Raw genomic sequence first — 27,162 nt, forward strand, 5'->3', positions numbered from 1 at the left:
TCCCTTGGCACAGATAGGGAAGAAGAGCAGTCCTTTTCTGTTCAAAATCAATTGCCCCTGGAAAGCAAGGTCTGATTATGTCAGTCTGGGACTTAGCAGGGATTGCTCACCTAGGCTCCTTCTCTATGCCTCTCTGGCTATGCACCAGAAGATGCACAGTGTGTGCCAACACATGCAAGCAGAACTATGGGATAGGCACCCTACCATTTTGCTTCTGGCTCTTCATTGATATCCCTTCGATACAAATATTTCATTTCTCTTCTTGCATGGGCTTGAGACAACTTGTTATTGAGGCATCAGTGGGAGATCTGGTCAGTCCAGCAGGTGGAAAACTAAAATCCATGCTTCATTGCTCCATGCTTTCATGCAAAAAGGCTGACTTCAGAGTGTATGTGAAACTAATACTGGCACATCCTAACCTTGAAGTATCAATGTTTTCATTCTACTCAACTATTAAAATGTTAATATATGTATGTAAATGCATACACAAATTCTGCTGCTCATCTTATGTACTTTTTTAGCGTAGACAAATTCACAAGGGTCATGACATCCTTAGACTCATTGCATTATTTTCTGTCACACCTCCTATGACAGCTGATAGTAGAAGTTTACCAGCCTCCATCAGGAGCCACTGCAGATGGAACTGGAACATTTTACCAGTCTCCTACTTAAATTTGCAAATAGTAGAAGCATGGCAGGAGTCAGAGACCCTTTGTTATTATGGACTCTGGAAGAGCCTACCTCTTTTTTTTTTTTTTTTTTTTTTTCCATTTCTCCCCACACTCAACCTCTTTTACTTTATGCTTTTACCCCTCTGAGCCCTTACAGCTAGTTTCTTTATTTGCATGTCCAGAGCTTCCTCAGAAAGGCCCACCCAGCCCTTTCCTGATAACCTCTGGATTTCTTGCCCTAGCCTATTTTCTCACAAAGACTCTTCTAGGTCTTCTACAAAGCTGTAGCTCTTTTGCTGTCTTCTGCCCTCTCTGAGTCAGTTTTCCCTTCACCTCTGTATTCCCTCTCAATTTCCCTCTCTCCCTCTTTTCCAGTCCATGTTTTGACCTTCTCTAAACATTTTTCTCATCTGCTGCCTCCTAGTGATCTGAATTCAGATCTACAAATTTCTTCACAGATAGAGGTCTGGAGGGATGAACAGACATCAACAACATCTATCTTTCAGCACCCACTACAGAGGTAACTGGGGTTCCTAAATGAAATGGATACATGCAGAAAGCACAGAGGATGAAAAATTGTCTGTTCTAATTTCAGCACTGATTTAAGGCCCAGCAAAACTCACCAGCTGAAAATACAGGAAAAGACCTCTTCACCCTCCTATTGCAGTCAACAGAGCAAATGGAGTCTGAATCTTTGTATTATGCTGTCACTTGTACTACAGCTATTACTTGAAGAAGATCACAGGGAGGTACATGCAATGTGCAATTTCCCTGAGATTCTAGAAGGGTGTCAGAGTTGAAAACAGCTCCCAGGTGGAAATTTTATTTTAAAGTGACCAAGACCCTATGCTTTCCCAGAGATTCCACATTAATGTGCTCACACAGCAACCAGAAAACCTTCTGTATTTGTTCCATAAGCTTATTAATGTGGAGTTGACTACATGGTTGCCTAGAATCATGAGTAGTCTCTCCCTTCGCTGCTGAAGTCCTGGGCAGTTTGTATATTCTTATTTCCTTTACAACTTCCATCTGCATGTCCAGCCTTTAGAAGACAACCAGTGCTATAGGTGATTTATTATCCTGAACAGAAACAGAAAAAAAAAAAAAAATAGAATTTAAAAAGGCATAAGAAAATATCTAGAGTTTATTACATTCATAAATTCTAGGATGAATTTAGAAAATTGACTATTAAGGAAACTGAGCATATTTGCAACAATAGTAGCAAATAATGCAGGTAGAGATATCATATATCAAACAGCAGAGGATAGATTGGTATGGGTATATAGAGAGCGAGACAGTGAAATAGAGAGACAGACTGAGGTAATGCAAAATAAGGAAAAAATATCTTTAAGGATACTATGAAATTCTAACAGTAAAATGATGAGAAGCATTTCTGCACACTTGCTGTAGATTCCCCTCCTTCTCTGTCTACAGCATTCCGCACACATCCAAGCACACACACACATACCCCACACATGCTGTTGATGGCCACCATGCATCTGCATGATAATGAGGTCATGAAGTCAGCAGCCTTGATACTGGACAGTGACTGACATTCCCTCTGGCTACTTTGAGAATAAAATAGGAGCAAGAATGGGTTTTGTAAAGCAAGTATTCATTCATGCAAACAAATCCAATATTGAGACTGTGCCTACAACACACCATTGTTCAACGTGAGGCACGGCATAGCTGCAGAAGTAAAACATGCCACGGGATATCAGGTCATTCTGAATCTGAGCATTGACTTTGTCACTGCTTCCCCTGAGGCTGTAAACCTCCATTTTAAAAGTGACCACTGACTTTGGATGCTAACATCACACACCTAATCTGCACACTTGCTTCTCAAAAGTTCAGCAAGAAGCCAGGTGCCCAAGTATGAATTAGCTGCTTAAAGTCCTTTTCAGAGATAGGCCTGATTTCCAAGAATATGCACTGACTGCGGCAAGAGCTGTGGGAGGACAGCACTCCCAAAAAGCTGGTTTGTAATCAGCCTTAAACCTAAATTAAGTTAAAGTCCCTGAATCCCAGACTGGAGAGGCTACCAAAAAAAAGAAAAAAAAAAAAAAAGTAAAAAAAAAAAAAAAGTGCAACTTTTTCTCTTTGCAGCTCTCTGTCTCATGCTCATCATCTGAATAATAAATATAATTGTGAACATACATATACACATGCATATATGCAGGCACACACAAAAATGCACACAAGTCCTAATGAAAAGAAAATGATTCTGGTTGCAAAAACATTACTTAAATTAATACTGAAGCCCCCAAAATGGAGGTTGCATGCACAACCTGGATTTGCCTTCGTTGTAGAGATGCATTCTGATTCAGCTTTTAATTACACAGTCTCTCACAGTGTAGATGGCGTGTACAGTGCCGTGTGTTGGCTGCAGAGGACCAGGGGATTCTGCCTCCTGTTTCAAGCACACAGGAAAGTGGGCTTTGCAGGGTATATATTCTCCTCCAGGCACAGACACTTGTTCTTCTCACTTGTCCCTATCTCAGATCCACCCCACTCTCATTCTGCATTCCTCTTCCCAGTTCTAGTCCTGTATCCACTTCCACTTTCTGTCTCCCTCTCAATCTGTCTCTTTTTCCTGCCTTGACTTTCTACTGCTCTGTCCCTGAGTTTGCCATCCCTGCAAGTTCTCATGTCCTTTAAGCTTTCTACAGTTTATTTTCTAATATTTTCTTACAACGTATTACTTCCTTTTGTTATTCCACCACAGACAATTACCCACTAGTTTTATCTCCCCTAATTTCTCTCCATTTTCCCCAGGTTTTTCCTACTAAGAAGCAGACTGCTACATCTCAGCACGACCTTTCCTCCCGTACTCTGTAGCTAACTGGGTCAATGCAAATAAATAAACAAGGAATTCTTAAACACTGGGACCAAATGGCATGGCACCACATATGCATATGCCTTAGCTCTTTTTTACCACAAAATATACTAGCCTTGTCTAAAGCATCTATTGGAAACACCCTATTGGTCTGTGATGGCCTCCAAACTGCCATCAGAATGTGTATGGGATGCTGATATGGGACAAAGCTCATGCCAAGAACTATGTTAAGAGGAAGATAATCAATGTATTTCTTAACCTTTTCTGAACCTGCTTTCTTTGCTTGTAGGGACACTACCCCTAAGTCTGAACCCTAGTCTGCTCCCATCTGTGTCCCTTCTCAACATATTCCAGTGCACCCTGATCTCCTTTCTCATTCCTGCTTTCCTGAATCCTCTCTCATCTGTCTCTTCTCACCTTCTGCTGTAGTTTCACTGTGGGATCTCCTGACAGTCTGCACAAGGAAGACAGACTTCCTGTCTTTTTCTCAGGTACCCAGGCTCCATTTTTTTTTTCATGGTCTGTCCCTGGGCAGTGCTGTGATACCAGGGATAGCTCTTGTCTCTGCCAGAGCATTCCCAGTGTGAACCGAGTCACTGGGGAGCCTGGTTTTGGAAATCTGCATCTCTAGTGAGTCTGTGAGAACTGCCATTTTCCCAAGGCTTTTAATTGGCCACTTTGGGGCAGATTTTCCCAGAGATAGCAAAAAGGCTTGAAGAAGAGCTTCACCTCCTGTCATCTGTTAGTATCATGCTGTAAAGCATGGGGACAGGAAAGCTTTGCAAAGCATCTCATTTGACTCAGTTCAAACCAGCCCATTTCTCCTCTGGATTCTTCTCAGGGACAGTCAAATAGATCCAGCTGAAATTTTCAGGAAATAATTAAAGAATTGGAGCTGAATGCAGGCACCCAACTTAGAGAATTTTGCTACAACACGTGCAGTTTATCAAAGCTGAACAGGATTTTATTATAGGAACTCTCAGGCAACCTTTATAATTAGCGGTGCTACTGGTTCCTATTAAACTGAATTCTCCCTTCCTCACAGGGGCGCTGTGAGCATTAAATTGTTAATGATTGTACAATGATTTGATGATGAAAAGGACCGTATTAATGTGAAGCATTATTGTCCTCACAATGCAGGCTTGCCCGCTTTCATTACTCATTATGTACAGGGACATACATATTATGGAAAAGGGATGGGGAGATAATAAACTTGATATTCTTTTCAAAGGACTAAGACAACATGTTTACAGTGCTCACAGCATGGGTAATAGGAATATTCTGGAGAGCTCTGTTTAAATAACAGGATCCATGGGGTGGAAAGTAATGATGTGTATGTATGTGTCCGCACAAAACCTGTGCCCAAACATACATGCGAACACACGCATACATGCTCTCATCTATTTTTCTGTCCTCTATTAACCCCCGGTTTCTATGCAGCCTTCACTTTGCCACCTGAAACTCTCACCAGCGCTACTTTAATAACAAAAGACCTCCATAAACAAAGCTCCCTTTTATTGCATTGATACCTTTTGTATCCTACACTGACTCCAATCCTATACTAAGCTTCTTTGGATGCAAATAGTTTCTATTTCTCTCCTCGATCAACCTTCTTCATTCTAACTAAAGTAGGAGGAAGGAAAGAGAAAGAAAGAAAGAAAGAAAGAAAGAAAGAAAGAAAGAAAGAAAGAAAGAAAGAAAGAAAGAAAGAAAGAAAGAAAGAAAGAAAGAAAGAAAGAAAGAAAGAAAGAAAGAAAGAAAGAAAGAAAGAAAGAAAGAAAGAAAGAAAGAAAGAAAGAAAGGAGGGAGGGAGGGAGGGAGGGAGGGAGGGAGGGAGGGAGGGAGGGAGGGAGGGAGGGAGGGAGGGAGGGAGGGAGGGAGGGAGGGAGGGAGGAAGGGAGGAAGGAAGGGAGGGAAGAAGGGAGGGAGGGAGGGAGGGAGGGAGGGAGGGAGGGAGGGAGGGAGGGAGGGAAGGAAGGAAGGAAGGAAGGAAGGAAGGAAGGAAGGAAGGAAGGAAGGAAGGAAGGAAGGAAGGAAGGAAGGAAGGAAGGAAGGAAGGAAGGAAGGAAGGAAGGACAAAAAAATCCACACTGATTCACACATTAATTCAGGGACCAATGCTGCAAATGTTCACATGAGTAATCCTTCCTCAGATGAATAATCCCTCTGACCACAGCAGAGTGATTAATAACAATGCAGATTAAGCATGTCAGGATCAGGCCCACACCCTGATGCTTGGGTTCTCAACCTAAGTCTCAAGGATGCTGGTCTCACTCCTTCTGTTAGCTGTGCTTGAGGTCCCCACTGCATCTCTCAATTATTTTATTCGATTACGCAGCTAATAGGCCCTGATTCTGTCAGCACTCTCTGGAAAGCTTAACAAGGCTGAAGTAAACAATCCCATCTGAGTTAGAAGACTTTGCAGAATTGGGCCCTGTAATAGTGTTGTGGCTGAGAGCTGTATGTTCAGATCATGATTACAACATGTGTTTTTGCTATTAATGGTCTCATATTTTATTTGGAAAACCACAGTGAAGTAAACCAGCAGAGAATCTGGGAGTATACGGGTTGATTTAGCTACCTGGATCTAAAGAGAGATACATTGCTATTTAAAACCAAAACTCACTCACGCTGTTTATTTATTTGGAGCAGAAGCGGCTTGCCATGTGTCTGATATCAGTCAGCGAATGCTGGTTCTGTGTGCTCTAGGTCCAGGGTTTTGAAGCTGAGCAGAACCATCCCCCTCTGTCAACCTTTCGGCCTGTTCCTGCCTTTCTTCTTTACTTGCTCGTTTCCTGGAGAATGAAGATATTCAGGACTGATGTATTGCTATTCCCCCCTTTCCTGCACCAAACACTGTTCATTAAAAACTTGCTGCTAGCAAGGGCCTGATCCAGCCCTCCTGGAAGTCATTGGAAAGCTGTCTATTGACGTCATGGGGACGAGGAGCATACTAATGCGTGTGAGTACCTTTACTAATGCGGGCAGTCCTGTTAACAACATCGAAGTTGTTCACAGGATTAACAGCAATCAATCAAGCCCTTTGAAAGGAACATTAAAAGCCAAAGCCCAGCGCTACAAGCCCATTCTCACAAGAGGTATGTGCAGACCTCTGGTTGCTCCTGAGCATCCGGCTGTTCCTGCCAGTGGCCTGGTGATGTCGGTGCATTTTTCCAGAGGTGAGGATTTGGGGCAGCGTGTCTTTGAGGAAGGAAGAATCACAAGCAACCTGGCCCCAAATAAATAGCTTTTATTTTTCCAAAAAGAAAAAGATGCTGACAAGAGTGAGGAGCAGGAGCAAAATGGGGTTATAAATGGACTTGGAAGGGTTATTTTATTTTATTTATTTATTTTTATTATTTTTTTCCCTGCAAGTAGGCACATAGAAAAAAAGAAAAAAAAAAAAAAAAAAAAAGAAAAAAAAAAAAAGTAAAGTGTTTTCTTTTGGTTCCAAGCAGATAAATGATTTTTACTCTCTGGGAGAAGCTGGAGCCTGTTACAAAAGACCTTATTCTCACAAAATTCCCGTGGACTCACCAGCTTATGGACTGCTGAACTGGACCCACTGTGATTACAATGGGAACATTTCTCACTTGGGAACTGTTCGGCAAAGGCTGGTTTATAGATAACAATTTTACTCCTCCTTTGCCTGTATCTGCTTAAAAACCAGTACAGACCCTTGTACATGTGTAAAGGTGCTTATGGGGTACAGCTTATTTCCATCCCCAGCAGCAGCTGTGCTCATCACAGAGCCCTTGTAGCAATATTTGTGTCCATATTATTTCATCCTGCCACCCCTCACAGCTGTGCCTGTGCACCAGGGGGCTATACTTGAACAGCATCCATTTCTAAATGACTACTGATGGCTCTGTGGAAATGGGGCGTGGACCAGCTCAAAGTTTTAAAAAATATATGTTGGTAGAAAAGGGATACCCTTGATGAGCGACAAAATGACTCTTTTCCCCTAACTGGCTTTCATTTGGGATAAGAGGTGTTTGCAGGCACAGTGGCCTGCTCACCGACAAGGTGTTAAGAGACCTGTCCCCGGGATTGATCTGTGCTGGGTGCTGTTTGACTTTGCACTGTGGTGGCTATTCCTTCCCTTTTTCTCTCTCTCTGATCAAGGAGAGAAAAGAAAAAAAAAAAAAAAAAAAAAAAAAAAAGAAGGTTTAACAAGTCTTGTTGCGGGGTGCCCTCCTCGCTGTACCGAAGGTGCTGTTTAAAGGTGCAGAAAGAGTGGATATTAAGCTTTTTTAATGTCCTGGTGCAGGGTGGGGGGTGCGGGAAGGTTTTGTTTGCTGCGGGTTTTGCTGTTGTTGCATTCTTTTATCCCAGTCCAAGGTGCAGGGCAGGATCTGAAAGCAGGTGAGTCACAGGGCTGGGAATTTGGGAGAGGGGGCTTTCTGAGGGTTTGCCCTCCTGCAGCTCCCAGGCTGCCAGATCCCTGCATCTTCTCAACACGAGTAAATGCCTGGGAAGGGGATGCAGACCCCCTCCCTTACAACCCAGAAAGCAGCGCCAGACAATGCGCGGAGCTGCCTGCAGCTGTCACCCCATTAGGGGCGCAAGGAGCCCCAAAAGGCACCAAGAGCTGCGGGGACGCCCCCAGGTGGGGATCGCAGAGGACCATGGAGGGGGGTCCGGTCCCACCCGTCTCCCGGGACACTTCGGCTTTAAGGAAGCAGCCTCGGGAGTTGCAGAGCTACCTGCATTGGGCTGTTTTTTTAATATATTTTTTTATCTTTTTTTTTGGTGGGGGGGGGGTGGGAGGAGGGTAAGGCAGTACGCTACCTTGCCGCTCTGTTGTTAAAAGCCAAATAAAGTGAAAGCCGTCCCCGCAACAACGGTGCTGTGGTTCTGTCCCTTTTCATTTCTTTTCATTTCTTTATTAATACCGCCGCGTTAATTTTTTGAACAACCGGAAAAAAAAAAAAAAAAGAAAAACAAACAAACAAACAAACAAAAAATGGAAAAATAAAAACAACTCTATAAATAAATAATACCCGGTCTACAAAACAGGCAGGAAAACAGGAAAACTGCGAATTTAAACCTTTACCCTCCTTCCTTCTGCCGCTGCTCCTTCCGTTTACAGCCACACGTGTTACTAGCTCTCCCCGGGGGACAAGGGGGGAGTCCCGTTCGCTGCCCACCCCTGGGGGCCGGTATCACCGCCGGCACCGAGGGAAGCAGCCGGCAGTGCCGGGAACAAAGGCTCGGAGCCCCCCCCGATAGGGCTAGGGGAGGACCGGGAGGTTTGGGGGAACCGGGGCAGTCAGGGGGGTTCAGTCCAGGTAACTCTGAGGCTGCTCCCAGCTTGGTCCCCGCACAGCTTGCATGGGAAGCCGGGGAAAGGAAAAAGGAAAAAAAAAAAAAAAAAAAGCAAAAAAAAAGCAGGAAAATTGCGCTGAGCACATGCAGCGCCTTGTTTGGTTGCTGTCCGGATTACAGTTATTATTATTTGGGGGACAAGGGGGAGTTGTGTCCTTAATCCGAGCCTCCCTGCCCTCCCCACCCCCAGATGCTATGAAAGGAGAGCTGATTTCATTTCCACCATACAGTACACTTTGTCTAGAGAGCATTGTTCGGACAAGCAACTCCCGATCCCTGATGACTACAAAATACGATTTATGTTTCCATCAGAGAGAGACAGAATATCCTGATGGCTTGAAAGACGGGCAAGAAAACCTTATCTAATCAATCCCTTTCCAATACACACACAGACACACACACACACAGACACACACACACACACACACACGTAGCTAGCACAGGAGATAACGCCCGCACTGACTGCACGTAAAATAAATATCAGCAGCACGAAAATTAACAATAGTCATCTAGATATTTTTTCTCTCCCTCCAAATACCTACTACAATACAGTTTGCACCTTTCCTGGCTTGATGTCATCATCGGTAGTATAAATAAGAAAAAAATAAAAATAAAAAGAGAGAGAGCTTAAAGAGCATGCATTTTTTTTTAGATGCAACAAGAACAGATATAGTAAAGAGAGCTTGTAACATCACAACCACAACACCAACACCAACAGCAACCTCTGAGCCTGAGGATTCGTCCGTGTCTCAACTGCTTTTATTATCAATTGCGAAATCATAATACGAGTAAACAATAAATAAGAGGCATCATCATAATAGGAAGAAGTCAGAAAACCTTGGGTTTGTGTTTTTTTTCCCCCCCTCTCAAATAAAAGGCAGATTTCCTGATGATCACTGAAATTATAACGACAGCGATTGATCGGAGGGCTTGCAAAGGAAAAGGAAGAAAAAAAATCATCATCATTGGTCCTAAAAACGCAACCGTTCCCCTTTGCTCACTTGGCACAATAGAAATTGACTGTCTCTCAAAGAGCCATGCGCCTAGTGCTATTTATAGCCAGGGGCTGTGTTGGAAGATACCATTGAGCTTCTCCCGGGCAGGCAGACAGGGGGTGCTCGGAGGGGAGGAGGGGGCTCGGGCCGAGCAGAGGCAGCAGCAGCCCCCCGCCCCCAGCCTCCCTTCCCCGCACACACACACATCCGCACACTCACACCCCACCCCCTAGTCTGGCTGGGAATTTGAACCGATCCAGCCTGTTTAAACGGAAAGGACACAGATCTTCAATGTAAAAAAAAAATCAGATCAGACCCAGAGAGAGAGAGAGAGAGAGAGAGAGGGAGAGAGAGAGAGAGAGAGAGAGAGAGACGGAGAGGGAGGAGTGTGTGTGTGTGAGTGTGTGTGTGTGTGAAAGAGGGAGAGGGAGAGCGAGCGAGAGGGAGAGAGAGGGAGAGCGAGAGAGAGGGAGGGAGAGAGAAAAGAAGAGGGGGGAAAAAAGGAAAGAAGATTTTCTCTATGTATATAAAGATGGCCACGTTAGCAAACGGACAACCAGACAATACCAGCCTGAGTAGCAATCACAGCAACCCCAGCACCAACGGGCATATGAACGGATTAAACCATAGTCCCGGAAACCCATCCACCATCCCAATGAAGGACCACGATGCCATTAAGCTCTTTATTGGGCAGATCCCCCGTAACCTGGACGAGAAAGACCTCAAACCGCTCTTCGAGGAGTTCGGGAAGATCTATGAACTGACGGTGCTGAAGGACAGGTTCACTGGCATGCACAAAGGTGAGTTACCTCCTGAACTTTCCCGGGAGAGATTGGGAGAGGAAGGCAGGCTCCCGCTCCCTCTCTGGCTCTCTCTTTCTCTCTTTCCTTTCGATTTCATTTTATTTCATTTTTGGCTGGCCGGGGGCGGAGGCGGCAAGCTGGGGGGGCAGGGAAAGAAATAATAGACCCTCGAAGCGAAGAGAGAGAGGCAGAGTAGGGGGTCAGCTCCTTTTGGGTTATTTAGGACTATTTTTCCCTCTTTCCCCCCGTTTGAGGGAGCGAGATGCAGCCACTTGCGAAAGCCGGATAGTCCAGGCGAGAGCAGGGGAGGGCGGCGGGGCTGGCAGCAGCTGTCCACACGCCGGTGGTGCTGAAAAAGATTAAGAGGATTTCTTTATTTATCTTTGGGAGCTGCACATTTTCCATCCAGGGGTGTGTGTGTGTCCGTGTGTCTGTCCGTGCGTTTGAACCGAGCCAGGAAGACCCTATTTTACAACTGTTGTGAATCAGGCACTGGCGCCTTCGCATCTTCTTTTTTTTTTTTTTTTTTTTTTTTTTTTTTTTCTTTTTTCTTTTTCTTCTTTTTTTCTTTTTTCTTTTTCTTCTTTTTTTCTTATTTTTTTTTTGTTTTTCTTTTTCTTTTTTCTTTTTTCTCTTCTCTTTTCTTTTCTTTTCTTTTCTTTTCTTTTCTTTTCTTTTCTTTTCTTTTCTTTTCTTTTCTTTTCTTTTCTTTTCTTTTTTCATTTTTTGCTGCTGTTAGGATTCTTATTTGTAGCCCACTCCAAAATCAGAGACAGAAGACAGTGATTTGCTCGAGGGATATTGGGGTGCTGGAGGGCAGTATTCATTCTGGTTTTGTTCAGCATGGGAACAGAGATATAAAAAAACAGTAAAAAAGCCCATCTCAGGCAGGTTGGGAGTATGAAATCACAAAGTGTGGATGTGTTAGAGAGAGCGAGGTGGGAGGGATGGTTCGTATCTCACTTCCAGAAGGGAGAAGTCTCCAAGCAGGCATATTCCCAGCACTACTTCAATGTGCCCGAAGTCCACCCTAGGAACTTTTTGGGTTTTCTTTCAAGGCACTAGAGACGTGCTCCCTGTGCGATACCTCACTTGCTCTGTCTTTGCCCATTCCTTTCCTTTCCCTGCTTAGTCTCTCTGGAGGTGCATTTCAGATTAGAGGATGCTATGTTCTGGAGGTTGGGGAGGGTGTGTTTAGTGGGGTGGGAGATGCTCAGATCCCCGGGTAGAAAAGTAGGACTTGCAGGGAGGAAGTTGGAGATAATTTGCATGGTAGCCCAGCTTAGGAACAGGAGGGACCCAGGAACAAAACAGAGCCACTTTATTATATCAGGTTCTGTGTATATAATGTGTGTATGTGTATTTATTTTATTAGGCATGGAATAGAAAGAAAGGCAGAAAGAAAAGAAAGACAGAGAGAAAGACAGAAAGACAGAGAGACAGAGAGAAAGAAAGAGAGAGAGAAAGAGAGAGAGAAAGAGAGAGAGAAAGAGAGAGACAGAGAGAGAGACAGAGAGACAGAGAGAGAGAGAGAGAGAGAGAGAGAGAGAGAGAGAGAGAAAGAAAGAAAGAAAGAAAGAAAGAAAGAAAGAAAGAAAGAAAGAAAGAAAGAAAGAAAGAAAGAAAGAAAGAAAGAAAGAAAGAAAGAAAGAAAGAAAGAAAGAAAAAGAAAGAAAGAGAGAAAAAAAGGTCTAATCAGAAGTAAGCAGGGTGTGACTCCAGACCTAGTGCAGGAGAAAAAGGGTTGTGCAGGGGTACACAAGGGGAGTGGAAGTTGCTTCTGTTACAGGAGAGGTTCAGTAGCAATATCTACTCCAGCCTGGTTCACTCCTGGTAGGGAGAGTCACTGGGAACGGCATTAGTTGCTTCTCAGCTTTCCAGCTGCCGTGGTGAGTTGTAAATCTTAAACTTAACGGCATGTTTAGGAGACATCTCTTCCCCCTTCCCACTCACTCCGCTCCTCTCCTTCAGGAAATGTGAATTCCTTCTACCTTCAGGAATTGCAAATGAAAATATACCCTGACAGTGCAAGTACTGGTATCGCACAGCCTAGAGAAAACATTCAGGGCTCGGGGACTGGGGGCTTAGTCCAAGTTATAGGATATTTCTTCCTTCCTTTCTTGCCGGTTGCTCCAAGCACCCTTCTCATATTTAAAATGATCAGTGTATCCCTTACAAACATTGCTTTCTTTTCAAACCAGCTTCTTAGAAGCCACATCAAGGTCTGATGGGCATCATTTAAACAGGACATCCACACTAGAATAATTGTTAATAATAATGATAAAATAAATGGTAAGAAGCACGGGGAAGGAAAGGTCCTGGGAGGTTTTGTCTAATAGATGAGGCATAGTGAGAGTAGCCACCGAGCCCGTGTGTGCGCGCATGTGTTTGCAAAAATTATCTAAGGTTTCCATAAAATAAAAATAACAACAGTAAAAGCTCCACTGAAGAGAATCATTCAACACAGTACAGAGGAAATGTCTGAGTTAACGTCTAGGCAGAGTTTTTTTTGGTTTTTTTTTTTGGGGGGGGAGGGGTATTTTGATTTGTTGACGAGATTTTATTCTTTTGCTTTGTTCTACCATAAACCTGTAATTAATCAATCTATGTGCTAACTTTAATTTCTATTTCATAGATGGTAATCCTTTCTCTTGCAGTTCGGTTTTGCTTTTACTGTATGCCTGTATTCATAGAGACAAACTCAGGAAGCGGGGGAGGGAGAGATAGAGAGAGAGAGAGAGATCATTTATCTTGCTTGGATGTGTTTAACACATATTCCTGAATTAAGCAAGATACTAACTTCATTTCCCTTCATTTCATTTCTGTTTTAAAGTTGCAACATAGGAAAAAAGCCAGGTGGGAAATCTTGTCACCTCATCAAACCAAATTGCATGAGTTCATCCTGAAAGAAACAGTCATATTTAATATGATAGAAGTTTTGGGCTTTGGAAGGAAAAATGGTTACGATGATCGTTGTATCACAGCCTAGGGTTTGAGTGAAGCTTCAATAGACACTGAGTTACCAGCATTTCAGAGATCGGTTTTATTTAGTACATCCAAGAAGAGTTTGAACTCCTTTCTAGTGATGCCGCTGATTTATTAGCTAATCCTGATAAAAATGTGCCTCTGGCTACCTGGAAAAAAATTACTTTCTTGCCAGTAGTGATTAATTACTATTAAGTCAAAAAGCATGATGGGGCTTTGAAGGATGAGGATTGTGTTTGGCTTTTTATTTTATTTCATTTCATTTCATTTTTAATCTATTTTCTCTCTCTTTCCTCTTCTCTAAATTCAGCCATGTGAAGCATAGTATTCACTCAGATCTCCTTAATTTTGCTTTGCTTGGAGGCATAGGTGAAGAATTGCATAAAAATAGTCCAGCTTGGCTCTCAGGGGTAGGATGGCAATATGAAACCCCAAGATGCTTTCCATAAGTGATGCATAATGCTTATACATTAATTGATCCATCACTCTCTGTTGATTTTATTCCTAATCTAGGGGATGAAGCTGTGTTAATGGTATACCTTGAAGGGTTAACAGTAGGCTGTAGTTTATTTAAGTGTACGGAGAACAAATCTTGGGTGTGGAGGGGGAGAAGGTGGGTTTGTGCTAGGGTGAGGGAAGGGAGAGGAATTAGCTTAGAGTAAATACGTAGCAACCAGAGTCATTTCAGGTGTAAATCCATTGAAAGGAGAGCACAGGATGTGTATGATTCAAAATATTATGATGAGATCCTATTGTGGTGCTTCTGTATATCAGAGGAAAATTTAAAATTAAGAACCTGAAGATAAAGTACACGACTATCCCTTCTTGCCAAAAATAAATAAATAAATAAATAAAAATAATAAAAAATAATAAAGAAACTATCAAAAGGGAGAGTGAAGTCATAGATTCTTTCACCAGCAGCCCTGGCTGATGCCAGGACAGATACCAGGGAAGAGGCAGGGGAGTATGACAGTCTTGCAGACACGCGAAGAGAGAAAAAGGTACGGGGGAAGGCGGGAAAGAATTGCCAGATCTCTGAGAAAACAAGACTTTTTGGCACAAGCATCGCTGCTACAGATTCCCCCCTTCCTCACTTCTCTCCACACAGGGCAGGAACACACTCCTGCTGTGGCACTTTGCTCTAGGGTTGGGAAGAGGCTGTGTGCTGAGATTCGCGTGTAGAGATCTACCGGGGCTGAGCTGACCCACCCACGCGTTCACACACACGCGCGCATGCATGGAGTTAACTAATCACACTCGAACAATTTAGCAAGCCATTCATTCATAACTTCCTCCCTTCTTATCTAGCAGCAGAGTATGCTTAAAGGCTGAGTTACTGGGAGACATAAAGGTTAGTGCTCTCAGGACAGCCATATTATAATGCATTATCTTTGAAGTCATTTAAGGCCAATTTAAGTGGTATTTAGTATAATATTTATGAATTAATGTAATCTAAATATAGGACTGTCCCCATAGGTTTAAACAGCCTTTTCTACCAAAGCATGCTTGTACCCAAGGCCTGGAATGTGTTTTAATTTAAAACACACAGGTCTCCATAATATTCTATTTAGGAAGTCAGAAGAAATCAGCATTCCACACTTAACTGAGATTTACTGAAACACATGTGGGTGAGTGCACTTAAAGAGTGGAGACAGTGTGCAGTGAGAAAGCAAGAGTCTTTCATGGACGTGAGAGCTACAACCTTCTTTCAACCCTTTTTTAGAGAGAGGGAAGCACAAAACCCCCAAAACCTGCTCAAAATCCACTATTGCAGTCCCGCTAGGATGGTGTACCTATCTGACCTGAACCTCACTTGTCAAGCATTCAATGCAGCTGGAAAAATGCGGTAGAAAAAGAACAGTTTAGTTCTTTTGCTGCTTTCCTTCTCAAAAGCATAAATAATTTTGGAATTTAAGACACCTAGGGGGTAGGTAAACAAGGCTTCCATTCATTATATTGTTATGCTTGATTACAAAGATAGATGATAAAAAGATTAAAACCTTGTTAAGTCTAAGGATGTTTATGAGGGTTTTGGATATCTCAGAAATTCAGAGGTGCAATGAAAATGTGCTTTCAATTAAGATGATATATTGTACGTGTGTATAAATGTATAGATTTGTGTGTGTGTACACATACAGAAAAAAGAGTGATGTATACACATTCATGCATATAGCCTTTGGGAAATGGAAATTTAGTTGAAAAGAAGCACAAAGCAATACAGGTGCTGAATAAACTCCTCCATAATTGAAACATAAGGCTTGCCTGGCTGAAAGCAACACATACAGCATTTAGTACGGTAGTAAACCAAACAAGTTTTAGGGAGGTAAATGCACAAATAAACTGGAATAAAACAGAGGAGGCTTTATGCCTTAGGTTTAAAGAACAACCCCTTAAAACAATCAAAATGCAATTGGATAGCTTGATGGAAGAGAGAAAAAAAGCTACCCCTAGTACATTGTAATCTCCCGTACAGATTAGCGTGTATGTATATTTGATAATGTCAAACAGATAGCCCAGATTGCTTCATAAATTAGAAGGCTATGTGTTAACTCTCTTTTTCAGAGGTCTGGACATGGATTCTGGTTTCTAAAAGCAGCTGCAGCCAGTTATGATGCTGTTGTTACGGTTGTGTCAGCATTTCCAGTACAAACTCTAATTTTCTGGGATCTCTCGCTTGGCTGTTAAGTTTTGCACTGAAAGCTGTTCTTCAGCTTGCCCCACCACCATATCAACTAATCGTCCTCACATGAATGTATTTGCTTTAAAGTTACAGAATGTGGAGGAAATAAATAAAGTTCGTGGTTCTGGGGCTTTTATTTCTTCTCTTACCTTTCTCCAGGTCAGATTTATACTTCCAACACATTTATAGATTAAGATTACTTCTGTCCCTAAATATCTACGTATACTGGTGCCTTTGGGCATTTTAGAGGAGGAATAAATAATAATAATAAAAATGTACTTATTTTTTTTTTCTTCTGAAAAAATAAATAAATAATAATAATAGCAACAACTATCAAATCTCATAGTATTTACTTGGCCAAAACGGTGTTTTAATTAAACAGTAAATAGGGAATTTACTAATTTCTTAAGAATAAAAAGGAGATGGTGTGCTTTTGATTTATTTTATTACATCATTTTTTTCCTGTGTTCATCTAGAAGAGATCAGGAATGTCAGCACTAAAGTAGGGGGAAAAATTGAGGATCCTTGTCACCTTGCATGAAAAGCGTGGTTCATCTGGTCCTCTATCCTGCTTCTGCCAGTGGCCAGTGCCACAGACAGGTCTTTCTTTAGCAGAGGATTCAAATTGCATCGTTTAACAAAAGCCAGACAGCTGACGGAATAGTTTTTTGAAGGAAGTTGTCAGAGACCCTCCAGAAATTTTGCCTGGGTAAAGAGTGAGCGAGACTGCGGAAAGTGTCTTCTGCTCAATAGGAAAGTGGATTGCACCCATCAAGGAGGGTGTGCATAGGACTTCCAATGCTTGGAGTGAAAAGCGAGGGGCAGAAGGGGCTGGATGGCCAAGAAGGGCTTCTCCTAGCCTTCAGAGATGGAAAAACACAGCCACATTTTTCAGGAAGATGTCAGGGTGTTTTTTATCATGCACACCCTGTGTGCATGCATACCAGACGTGCTGACCTGACAGACCAGAACGACACTAAAGGAGCTGTTACCGTCCCTCCTGTCAATCAAGTGTGAACCCAGGCGGGTTTATGCGACAGGCAGTAATGGCTCCAAAGGAGAAAAAGTGGGGGAGATGATGAAGGCTGGTGGGACTGGCACCTGCATTTAAAAATGTGCAAAAAGCCTCTGACGCCCAAAGACTCTTGTCGGTGTTGGCTATAGTCTCACAGTAAAACGCCGTGACAGCAGGAGACTGCGGAGCTTAATATGACCTCTCAACCATGCACCATCAGGTTTGTGCCCTGTAAAAGTTCACACTAAGCAGGTGAGGTGTTAAGTGATCTAAGCTGAATCCTGGCCTTAACAATGAGGCTAGTGTTTCATTAATCCCAGCGTCTTCTTTTGGTAGGGACTGGAGGCTCCTTGTCTGCTGGCTGGGCAGAAGTCCGTAAGAGCTTTACCATCACATCAGTTGGTTCACATTTTCAAACCGAATGTTTCCCTTTCCTGTTAAAATTCAGGGTTGTGGATTTATGTAGCAAACCACACTTGCAGCTAATGTGACCAGCTTCTGTGCTTGCTGGCTTGTCTCTGAACTTAGCTTTTCTTCAGCAAGTGAAACTAAAACTTAAACAAAGCTGAGGAACTGACAGAAGTCCGACCCCTGCCACATTTCTCACTCACTTAACTGCTCCACCGATGCCCGTACGACTGTTGCCAGGGCTTGTCATGGCAGGCTGACCCTTATGTATTAAAATCTGCAGTGGAAAGAGGGAAAAATAATAACCATGGTGAGGGAAAGCTATAGCTTTTCTTCCACTGCCGCTTCTGTGACTAAGCTAGGGTATTTATTATAGGGACCTCTCTCCTTTCGTAACTCCTGGAGATGCATCATCACATTTGGGGGATCGCAGGATCTCCTGTATCACTCTCTCTGTGCTGCATCACTTGGGGTGGGCTGAAGTCAGTATGTCACTGCAGATGTTGCATTTGTTTGCTTTTGTCACTGTGAGCCACGGTCTGAATGCACACACAGGTGAATGCAGCTTTTAAAGTGCATTCATTATATCCACCTGACATCCCCTCGAAGGAAGAGAGGGCTTATTATTGTCGCTCCTTAAAATAAAGATGGATGAGAGCTCTAAACCTCTCAAATAAAGTGCCTGACCATACGTAGTAGCTAAAAATAAATCATATATGGCCATCTATTCCATGTAAATGAATGGCAAGACATATAGATATAGACATTGTGTTAAGTTTGTCAAGCAGAAGCAGCCAAAAATATTGATCAAGGCAAGGGGGAAAAATTGATAATGAACTGGCCTCCAAGAAGACTTTAATTGACAGTGACTTCTGTGAACCAGCTTTGGACAGTATATATAAACTGACCACGATGTAACTTTATTGCAATGCACTCTCCTTTAATTAATTGTCACCTTTGTTAAGACTGGCTACAGATCAAAGGTTTAAAGAGACTTAACAGGTTCTTAGTAACAAACCCTTTAGATGCATTAGAAATATCCGACAGCTCAGCCAATGAGGCATGCAGATTTCGATCTACCTCACCTTATCTGTTTATTTCTCCCTCCTTTGTTGAACACAGACAGTCGTTGTTTAACATTAACTGTTTCATAGATGGCTTTATTGGCGATGTTGATGCCTCCAGGGATGCATATTTGCCAGTGAGAGATGCCGTCACTCCTAGATCTGTCAAAGTATTTTGCCACTGGAAACTTGCTTATGGTCTGAGATACCAAGGTGCAGTACAGGCAGAGTTTGTAACACAGGTTATTCTTTCCCCTTTTCCCTTATGGAGATCTATAATTTCCTGATTCAACTCTGGAAAACATAATGAGCTATAGTTTGCATGAAAGGGGCCGCTGAGAATGGACTTTTACGTGAAAGTTGCATATGCAGACAGATACAAATATACCTGCCACATTTGTGTATCACACACACATGCAACCAACATGTGCATATTAATGAAAACATGCATTTGGTATAAGCATATATACATTCAGGATGACAAATGTCTCTAAATAATTCCTTTCTAAAAGACAGTAGAGAGATGGTATAGTTACATGAAATTGACAGGTGACTTAACAGGTTATCCCTGGAATTATATACAGAGTTTAATATGATACGTAGCTGTTTGTTCATTATACTAATTTAATGACACAGTCACACTTAATTAATCCATGTTTGGTTTATTTGTATATTGTGTCTGAGTCTCCAAAATATTTTAGAGGCAACCCGGCTGACTTCCCCGTGCACTGGGGCAGATAACTCTGGACTTGAAGCTTCTTCAAACAGAATAAAAGTGGAGCTTTGCAGACAGAGTTGGTCTGATGAGATCTGACTGCATATTTGGCCTGTTTCTAATTCAAATGCCTGTGTACATAATACACGGAGACTGTGTATGCACGCGTGTATCGAAAGGGCAGACTTACATTTGCACATAGTTCCTCTTCTTTTCAGTCCCTAAGGATAGATTCACATCACATAGTATGCATCACTCACTGCAAATGCACACAAATATATTTGTCGGATTCGGTAGCTTCTTGCAGGTAGATGTATAAAGCAGCATCAGCCTAATAATATCCCTATAAAACAGTACTTCCTTCCTAGGATCCAGAGGGATGAAGGTTGTCAGAAGATCAAAAGATATATCACAGTGTGCTTGTAGAAATCCCCTGATTATGTTTCCTCTCTATAATGCTCTAATTCACTATTTGATCAATTGTTAAAGGGCCAATGCTTTAGTAGGAAAAAAGAAAAAAAAAAAAAAAAAAGTATTAGGTTACTAGATGCTTCAGGGTGAGTGAAAATCACACCTAAAATTATATGTAGCAATACAGTAATGAGCTTATCAATACTTCTTTAAGGAATCTGACAGCCCTATAGGAGAGATTCAGTTCTGCGAGCAAAGGTCACAATATAGATATTGCTTATTAAGACTATCGATAGCCTGGTTGACCAGTCTAACCAGAGACTGTATAATGTACCTGCTGTTAACAGGCAGGGAGGAGAACTATGAAGAATTTACAGAATTGCCCACATGTAATATTAATAATATTGATTGATTCTAATAATATAATAAGGTAAAGATGCACTTCTTTGAAATGGTGCATGAAAGAGAGAGAGAGAGAGGCAGATACCTTTGCTGAGTAGCTTGAACTGGCTGGCAACTCTTTGAAAGATAACCCAGAGAAAACTGTTTTCTTGCCTCTTCCAGGCAGGGCTCTGTTTCTTGCTCCGTGTCTCACCAGAACCATGCAGAGTCAGGACACCTCCTGCTCCAGGATCGGGTCTGTACCTGGCAGCTGCAGAGAAGTCAGAGGCCTGGAGAAACTCCAGAATTGAGCAAGACCAATCGCAGGGAACTCTTTTTTTCAATGCAGCAGTGCAGGGAAAGTACCCTATTTGTTTTATTTTTCACACTTCAGTTAGCATTAAAAAAAAAAAAAAAAGGAGAAAAAAGAGGGTAGAAGTAACAGATATTCCACGATATGCACAGTCTATAACTGATGGGAAAGGACTTTGCAGAGCAGACAGCGACCTGTTCCGAAGCCCTGTTGAAGTCTCCAGGAAAACCCCACCTCACCTGCAGCAGGGTTTGCGTTGGACCCTAAGTTACTGGCAGCCCTGCGAGGTGCCGCTCATTGGGCAGGAGCTTCCGATAACATGCAGTGTGGCTGCTGAGATGTTTTTACTCCCATAAATTTAGATATACAGACCAGCTTGCTTCTGAATTTCCTAACTGCTCCCTCTTCAGCTATAGGCTGCCTCGTCTAGGTATGCCAGTTCAGTCCTGCCGTGCCATACAGCTTCCAGTGTCTTATTCCAGTTGCTGTATGGTAGTTTTGAGATGGTTTGCATTTCATTATTTCTTCTCTCAGTTTACAGAGTGAATGTTTTTCTTTTGTGAGCATTTAATTGCTTTTAAAAGTGATTTATTTGATCCTATTCCATCTTCAATAATACAAGGATGAGGATGCAATTTTTCAACCTCTTTTATAAAGATATACTGTTATTCAGTGATGCTGTTTTGCAGGTTTTATTCTGTTTTGTGTGTTCTGAGGGAGACTGGTCTTTTTTTTTTTTCTTTGTTTTCCTTTTCTCTTTTTTTTTTTTTTTTTGACTATGGATTTTTTATTTTTCTTTTAAGAAAGAGAAATCTCATTCAAGATACTGGTAATAAAAAAGTAGAAGTGGAAATGAGGAATGGGCAAGGCAACCAACAAAAATCCTCTGGCAAAGTCTTTAAAAGCATAACATTGCTGCATGTTTATTTGCAAGAGTCTGGACCCAGCACATTTTTGTACGAAAGGAAAGAGTATTTTATAAATGATTTAACTCCAAAATTAGTCACTGACATAAAAGGAAAACAAACAAGCAAACGAACAAAGTCAACCCATAGAAACTGCAGGAGGAAATGCACACAAAGGTCTTGCAGGAGATGACGGTGACATAGTGATGCTAGGCTTTACATTTTGCTCTCGGCACAGTAAAAGTTAACACCAAGTTGAACAAACAAGTGAGAAAAGCAAGCATTGCTGTTCCTTCTGTATTTTTGTTAATGGCTACCACATCTCAGAGCTGCCCCCTTGAAACTGGTGCCTGGGTCTGCGGTTTCAAAGGAAGAACAATATATGGTGGGTGAGGGCAACAGACACGGACTGGGCTGACTTGGTTCTAATCTGAGCCAGGGTAATTACTCACCGGCACTCTCCGATAGAGCCATTTAAGCTTGGTGCCTCCAGGCCTGATGTGAAACCTGTTGAATCAATGGGAAGATTCCCACTGGCTCCCATTGGCTATTCCTCTGTCGTTTCCTCATCTGCAATATTAGGCTGGTTGAATTTTCTCAGGAGGGAGGAGTTAACAGCAGAAATTTGACATTTATTTTCCATCAGGAAAGGTTTTGGTGCATTTCTGATGACAAGTGTGTTGCATCAGAGCCTCTTTCAGTACAGAGCAGGAAAACATGTTTGCAAAAAAACATGCAGTGGGGAGGTGGAAATTAGCTTTGCTCATTTTACTTGAAAATACATATTTATCCCTGCTTTGCCAAGAAAGGGTCAATGGCAATTTTGCCAGTTTTCTTTGTGAATAGTTTTCAGCCTTTGTAATATCTCTATGTACAGGAATATCGTCATTCACTGATTCAGGATCCTTGATTTATTTTTTTCCTTTTAGTGAATCACATATATACTCTTCATTGTTATGGCAACTGAGGGAGCTGCAAGGCTCAAGGATCTGATGAAGGGCTGCATCCCACCTTTCTTCTCCAAGGGCCTGATCCAAACCATTGTATTGTTCACAATACAATTTGGATCAAGCCGAAGTGATCTGCCTTCCTTGGGTCTGTAAAAAAAAAACAGGTTCCTTCCAGACAAGTGTATTCCTGCCCTCAGTACAGGCAGAAGGAATTGGCAGTTGTCCGTTTGCCGAGGACCAACCCAACACTCTGTGCAGTCAATAGTTAGACTGTGACCCAGCCTCTTGAACAACAGACAGACACCGCATGAATCCTTAAGCAGGGGATGTGAGCGTTCCCGGCTTTGGCAGAGGAAGGTAGTCCAGAAGGGGGTTTTCACTCCTGCTACTCAAGTAGCAGTGTATTGTGGGGGACAAACAAGATTCCAGTGACCTCGAGTACCCAGCCACAACAAAATTTAGAAATCTTTTCATTTAAAAAGGGGTTTTCAGATTATCTCCCACAGCAATGATCTAACCACTGACAAGCAAATAAATCAGGCTCTTTTTTTTAAAAAAAAAAAAAATAATAATAATAATCATAATCAGTTGTAGTTTTAGCTAGTTCATCAATAGCAACGTATGTGGTATTTTGTGTTTCCATCCCATCTGTGCTTATGTTTTTTATGAATAAATGGAAGAGCTGGAGTGTGTGTGTGTGTATGTGTGTGTGTACAGTCGATTATCTACCCCCAAGTCTATTTGAAATCATCACAGTGCACTCAAGTCAATGATATTCTGTCAAAGGTGGAGAGGAAGCGTGTGCACAGGGTGAGTGTGAGAATGTGATGCTGTTTGATTGCCTGAAATCCAACGAAGTCTCAGTATCAAAGGCCCGGGGGCAGCAGGGAAAGTATTTGTTTGTTTAATTATTTATATATTTACTCAGCTTTACTGACAGTGTTTGCAGATGGGGAAGAAAAAAAAAAAATGAAGAAGGGATGTTGGGTTCTTGTTTGGAGGGGAACGTGCGTTGTATTAGCCTCAATCTGTTTTCCCATATAATGGCTGCTTTGTGCTGTTAAATGGTCATTTGTTACTGACTGGCTCATTGAAAAAGGCCAGAGAGGTGCTGGTAGAATTAGATTTTATGAGTTTATTCATAAAAGGAGTTACACAATAGGTGTGTCATTCCCCTGTCTTCTCCCTTACATCGATCTAGGGACAGAACTCCTGGCAGCAGCTTCCTAACACACAAATAGCCAAGCCATCTGCCAGCCTGGTGACCCCACTCTGTGCCCCCAGGCAGGCAGAAGCCATTGGTAGGAATGCCAGGAGAGCCACTTGATCCACAACTGCTCTTCTTCATCCCCGTCCCTGATGTTTGCTGTGCCTGGACTCTTGATGGCTGGGTTTGGACCCAGGACCTGCTCCTCATCCTCCCTTGTCCAGCTTTCTCCCCAGGCAAAGGTTGCATGTCCAGGCATGGGTGTGCAGACCACAGACCCAGCATCATCCCCAGGGTCAAGTCCCTTCCCCAGGCATGAATCTCCATGTGTCTGCTTCCCCTAAAGTCCTTCTCAGTTTAGCTGTGCTCGCAAGCTGCTCATTTCCCGCAGCCACCCTCTGTCAGCACATCCCCATTTGTCTGCCTCTCGACCGTGTTGGTCACACTCTTGTTCCCCTCATTCAGCTCTGCACAAACTACATCTCTCCTCTCCTCTCCTCTCCTCTCCTCTCCTCTCCTCTCCTCTCCTCTCCTCTCCTCTCCTCTCCTCTCCTCTCCTCTCCTCTCCTCTCCTCTCCTCTCCTCTCCTCTCCTCTCCTCTCCTCTCCTCTCCTCTCCTCTCCTCTCCTCTCCTCTCCTCTCCTCTCCTCTCCTCTCTTCGCTTTTCTGTAAACAGGACTGGGGAAAAGACAGCTATACTGACCCCATTAAAAAAAAAAAAAAAAGAATAGTATCTGAAAGACCCACAAAGTATACACACACGTGCAGAAAAACACATATATATCTCTGTATGCAAACAAATGAAAAAGCAGAGAGAAAAGTTTCTTTCTTGTAAGGTTCAAAGGCTTATTCTGTCTTCAATAAATAAATAAATAAATAAATAAATAAATAAATAAAATAAAAATGCAGTAGTTCTATAATTTTACCAAATGAAAATAAATAAATAAATAAATTCTTGTTTCATTAAATCTGCAGCAGATTTCTCACACCTGAACAAAAATATGGGATACATTTTCCTTTGAATTCTTAAAATTATGAGCTTATTCTTAGCTATTCTTGTCAGCCCCTTCTGGGACTACAGTTCAGCTTCTTGCAGAAATATTTTTCCCTGCTGTTTTGAAACACAGCTACCCATCAGCTCCAGGACCCTTCTCTAGCAGCCTGGCTCTAAAGCAGGAAGGCAAAATAAAGCTTTGGTGTTGTGCTGCACCAGCCTGCTTCATTCAGAGGTAGGTAGGAGGGGATTAGGACCCTATTTCTAGCCCAGACCTCTTATTAAACTTCCTTGTCCTGCAAGATCCTGTTCCTAGACCTTGCTCTTCCTCAGTTTGCCGTGTGTAAAGAAGAATTTATGATATCCAGCTTTGCAAAGAGCTTTCTGTGTATTTAAGGTATAAGTCATGCTGCAGCTTTAGCGGTGATAGTCTAAGGTTATAAATGAGACAACATTTGTAAGGGGAGGTAATATCTTTTATTAGTCCAGATAATGTAGCTGGAAAAAAACAGACAGACTTCCTTGTGTGCTTGAAAGCTTGTCTATTTTATTCCAACTATATCAGTTGGTCCAATAAAAGATATTACCTCTCCTTGCAAGCCTTGTCTCATTCGAGGTGTAAAGTATTTATGCTGACTATTTAGGCCTGTTCCGTGTTAGTGCGGAGGGGTTTGACATTTCCTCACCTAGAGGGACAGGGTAAGAGCATCCCGGGCTGGTGTACCCTACATCCCCTCTGTGCCCTGTGACTGTGGCCATCTCATGAGTGTTCAGAGGCACGGAGAGACTCTGGCAGCCCCTGTTTTCTGATCCTGTAGATGTCCTTTTTTTTTTCCGGTGTTCTACTCCCTTGCGAAGCGCCACGTGCCCTCTCCTCACCCCTGTTACTGTGATTTATTTAAAAAATTGCTGTGTGTATGTATGTGAGCACGTGTGTGGGCAACCACACAAACATCCCCAAGCAAGCTGATGAACATTTTCTAATGCATTTAGCAAGTAATAATGCAAACCACAGGCAAAAATTGCAGCAAGGAGTGCAGGTAAAATATTTAAGCTGGGAAAGCCTTGAGAAAGAAAGGATTTTTCCTTCAGCTACTAATAAATAGTGGTTCCCTGCATGGCTGGGGAAGTATTTTGGTAGTGTTTTTGGTTTTGTTTGATTTTATAAAAATCCCAAGCTAAAAATTCTGAGCAGCTGAAAAGAATCCCGAAGCAGGTAGCAGGTTTTTAGACGCGGCAAAACCCTACTGGTATGCGCAAGGCAGCAGTAGTCAGAAGACGGCTATTACTTATGCTTGGCTTTACTACCAGAGAAAGCGTCGGATCATCTATTCAGATCAGGATAGTCAGCTATGCCAAAGGTTTAATCAAATATTAAACATGGTCAGTAAACTTAAACCAACGTTGGACGTGCAGCAGGCCTGTTCCTTTTCTAGCAAGCGCATGAAGAGGAGAAAGTTTTCTCCCTTCTCTCTCCAACCAGGTTTCAATGAGGCTGGGGGCCCTGTATCAGGCAGGGATGCAGCGGGTGGTTGTGATGGGAAATATATGGACATGGGAGCTGCATGTGCACCGCTCACCCTGTCACATAGAGGCATTGCTGTTTTTCCTCACAAGTTCACATTTCTCTTTATAGTTCCTGTATGATCCCCGTACTCTTCCCCCTTCTGTCTATCCCTCTCCAAACACCACACTTTCTCTACCTGACTCCCTCTCATCATCTCTCTGTTTATCAGAGCTAGACAGGTGTGTGTGTGTGCATTTGCAACGCCGTGCAGTTACGTAGATGCATATATCTGACTACTCACTGATAAATAATACACGTACAAAGCCACATCTGCCTCCTTCTTATGTGTGCTCAGGTTGTTTTTACACCCTCCAGCCCTTATTTATTCTGACCAGGGGCACTGGGAGGTAGAATATTTTGCAGGGAGTTATGGTTTACGATGTTACCTCTCCCTTCTATTATTCATTCTCTCTGATTTCTATCTAATCTCTCTCTGATTGTCCTGGTGCAGCTTAAAAGACAAAGTGAATTTTTATTACATCATCAATATAATCTCCAGCTAATCAGCATCTGGGTGCATTACCGTGCCCCCTTTGGCTTTTCATCCACATTCATAAATAATAAGAATAATTATTGGGGCCTTTTTGTGCACACGTGTGTGTTTGCTTGTGTATGTTGGTAACAGGCAGGGAGTCACAGCTGCACTTTTTCATTTCAGCCAGCTTGTTTTAGCAACATTGGACCCAGCTTTGTGCAGATTGTCTTGACTATTGCCCAGATTAATTTCCCGGTGCCTAACACTTAAATCATGGAAACGATTAAAGCGGATGAATCTGTCCACATCTTCTCGCAGCAATTGAACTTTGCTGTTAACTTGGACACACATTTTCGTTGTGTTACAGGCACCGTGCTCAGTGCCAGTGGTGTGTGGAGTAGTTAACACATTCCCCAGATGGATGTTTAACCTCTAATTTTTTCATGTGTACTTGCTTCT

General features: G+C 42.5%; 1 protein-coding gene across 14 annotated transcripts in view; it reads left to right on the forward strand.

The window, feature by feature from the left end:
* Positions 1-10,350: 10,350 nt before the first annotated feature.
* CELF4 (CUGBP Elav-like family member 4) overlaps positions 10,351-27,162 on the forward strand; it is a gene marked incomplete at both ends in the record, with an annotated part of 674,262 nt that continues 657,450 nt past the window's right edge. For all 14 annotated transcript variants that reach the window (XM_082784118.1, XM_082784126.1, XM_082784119.1 and 11 more), the window contains one exon: positions 10,351-10,630. In XM_082784118.1, the coding sequence (XP_082640244.1) occupies positions 10,351-10,630 (280 nt within the window). The remainder of the gene's footprint in view (positions 10,631-27,162) is intronic.

This window comes from Aythya marila, assembly GCF_965140915.1.
Source record: "Aythya marila genome assembly, chromosome: Z".
In the NCBI taxonomy this organism is placed as follows: Eukaryota; Metazoa; Chordata; class Aves; order Anseriformes; family Anatidae; genus Aythya; species Aythya marila.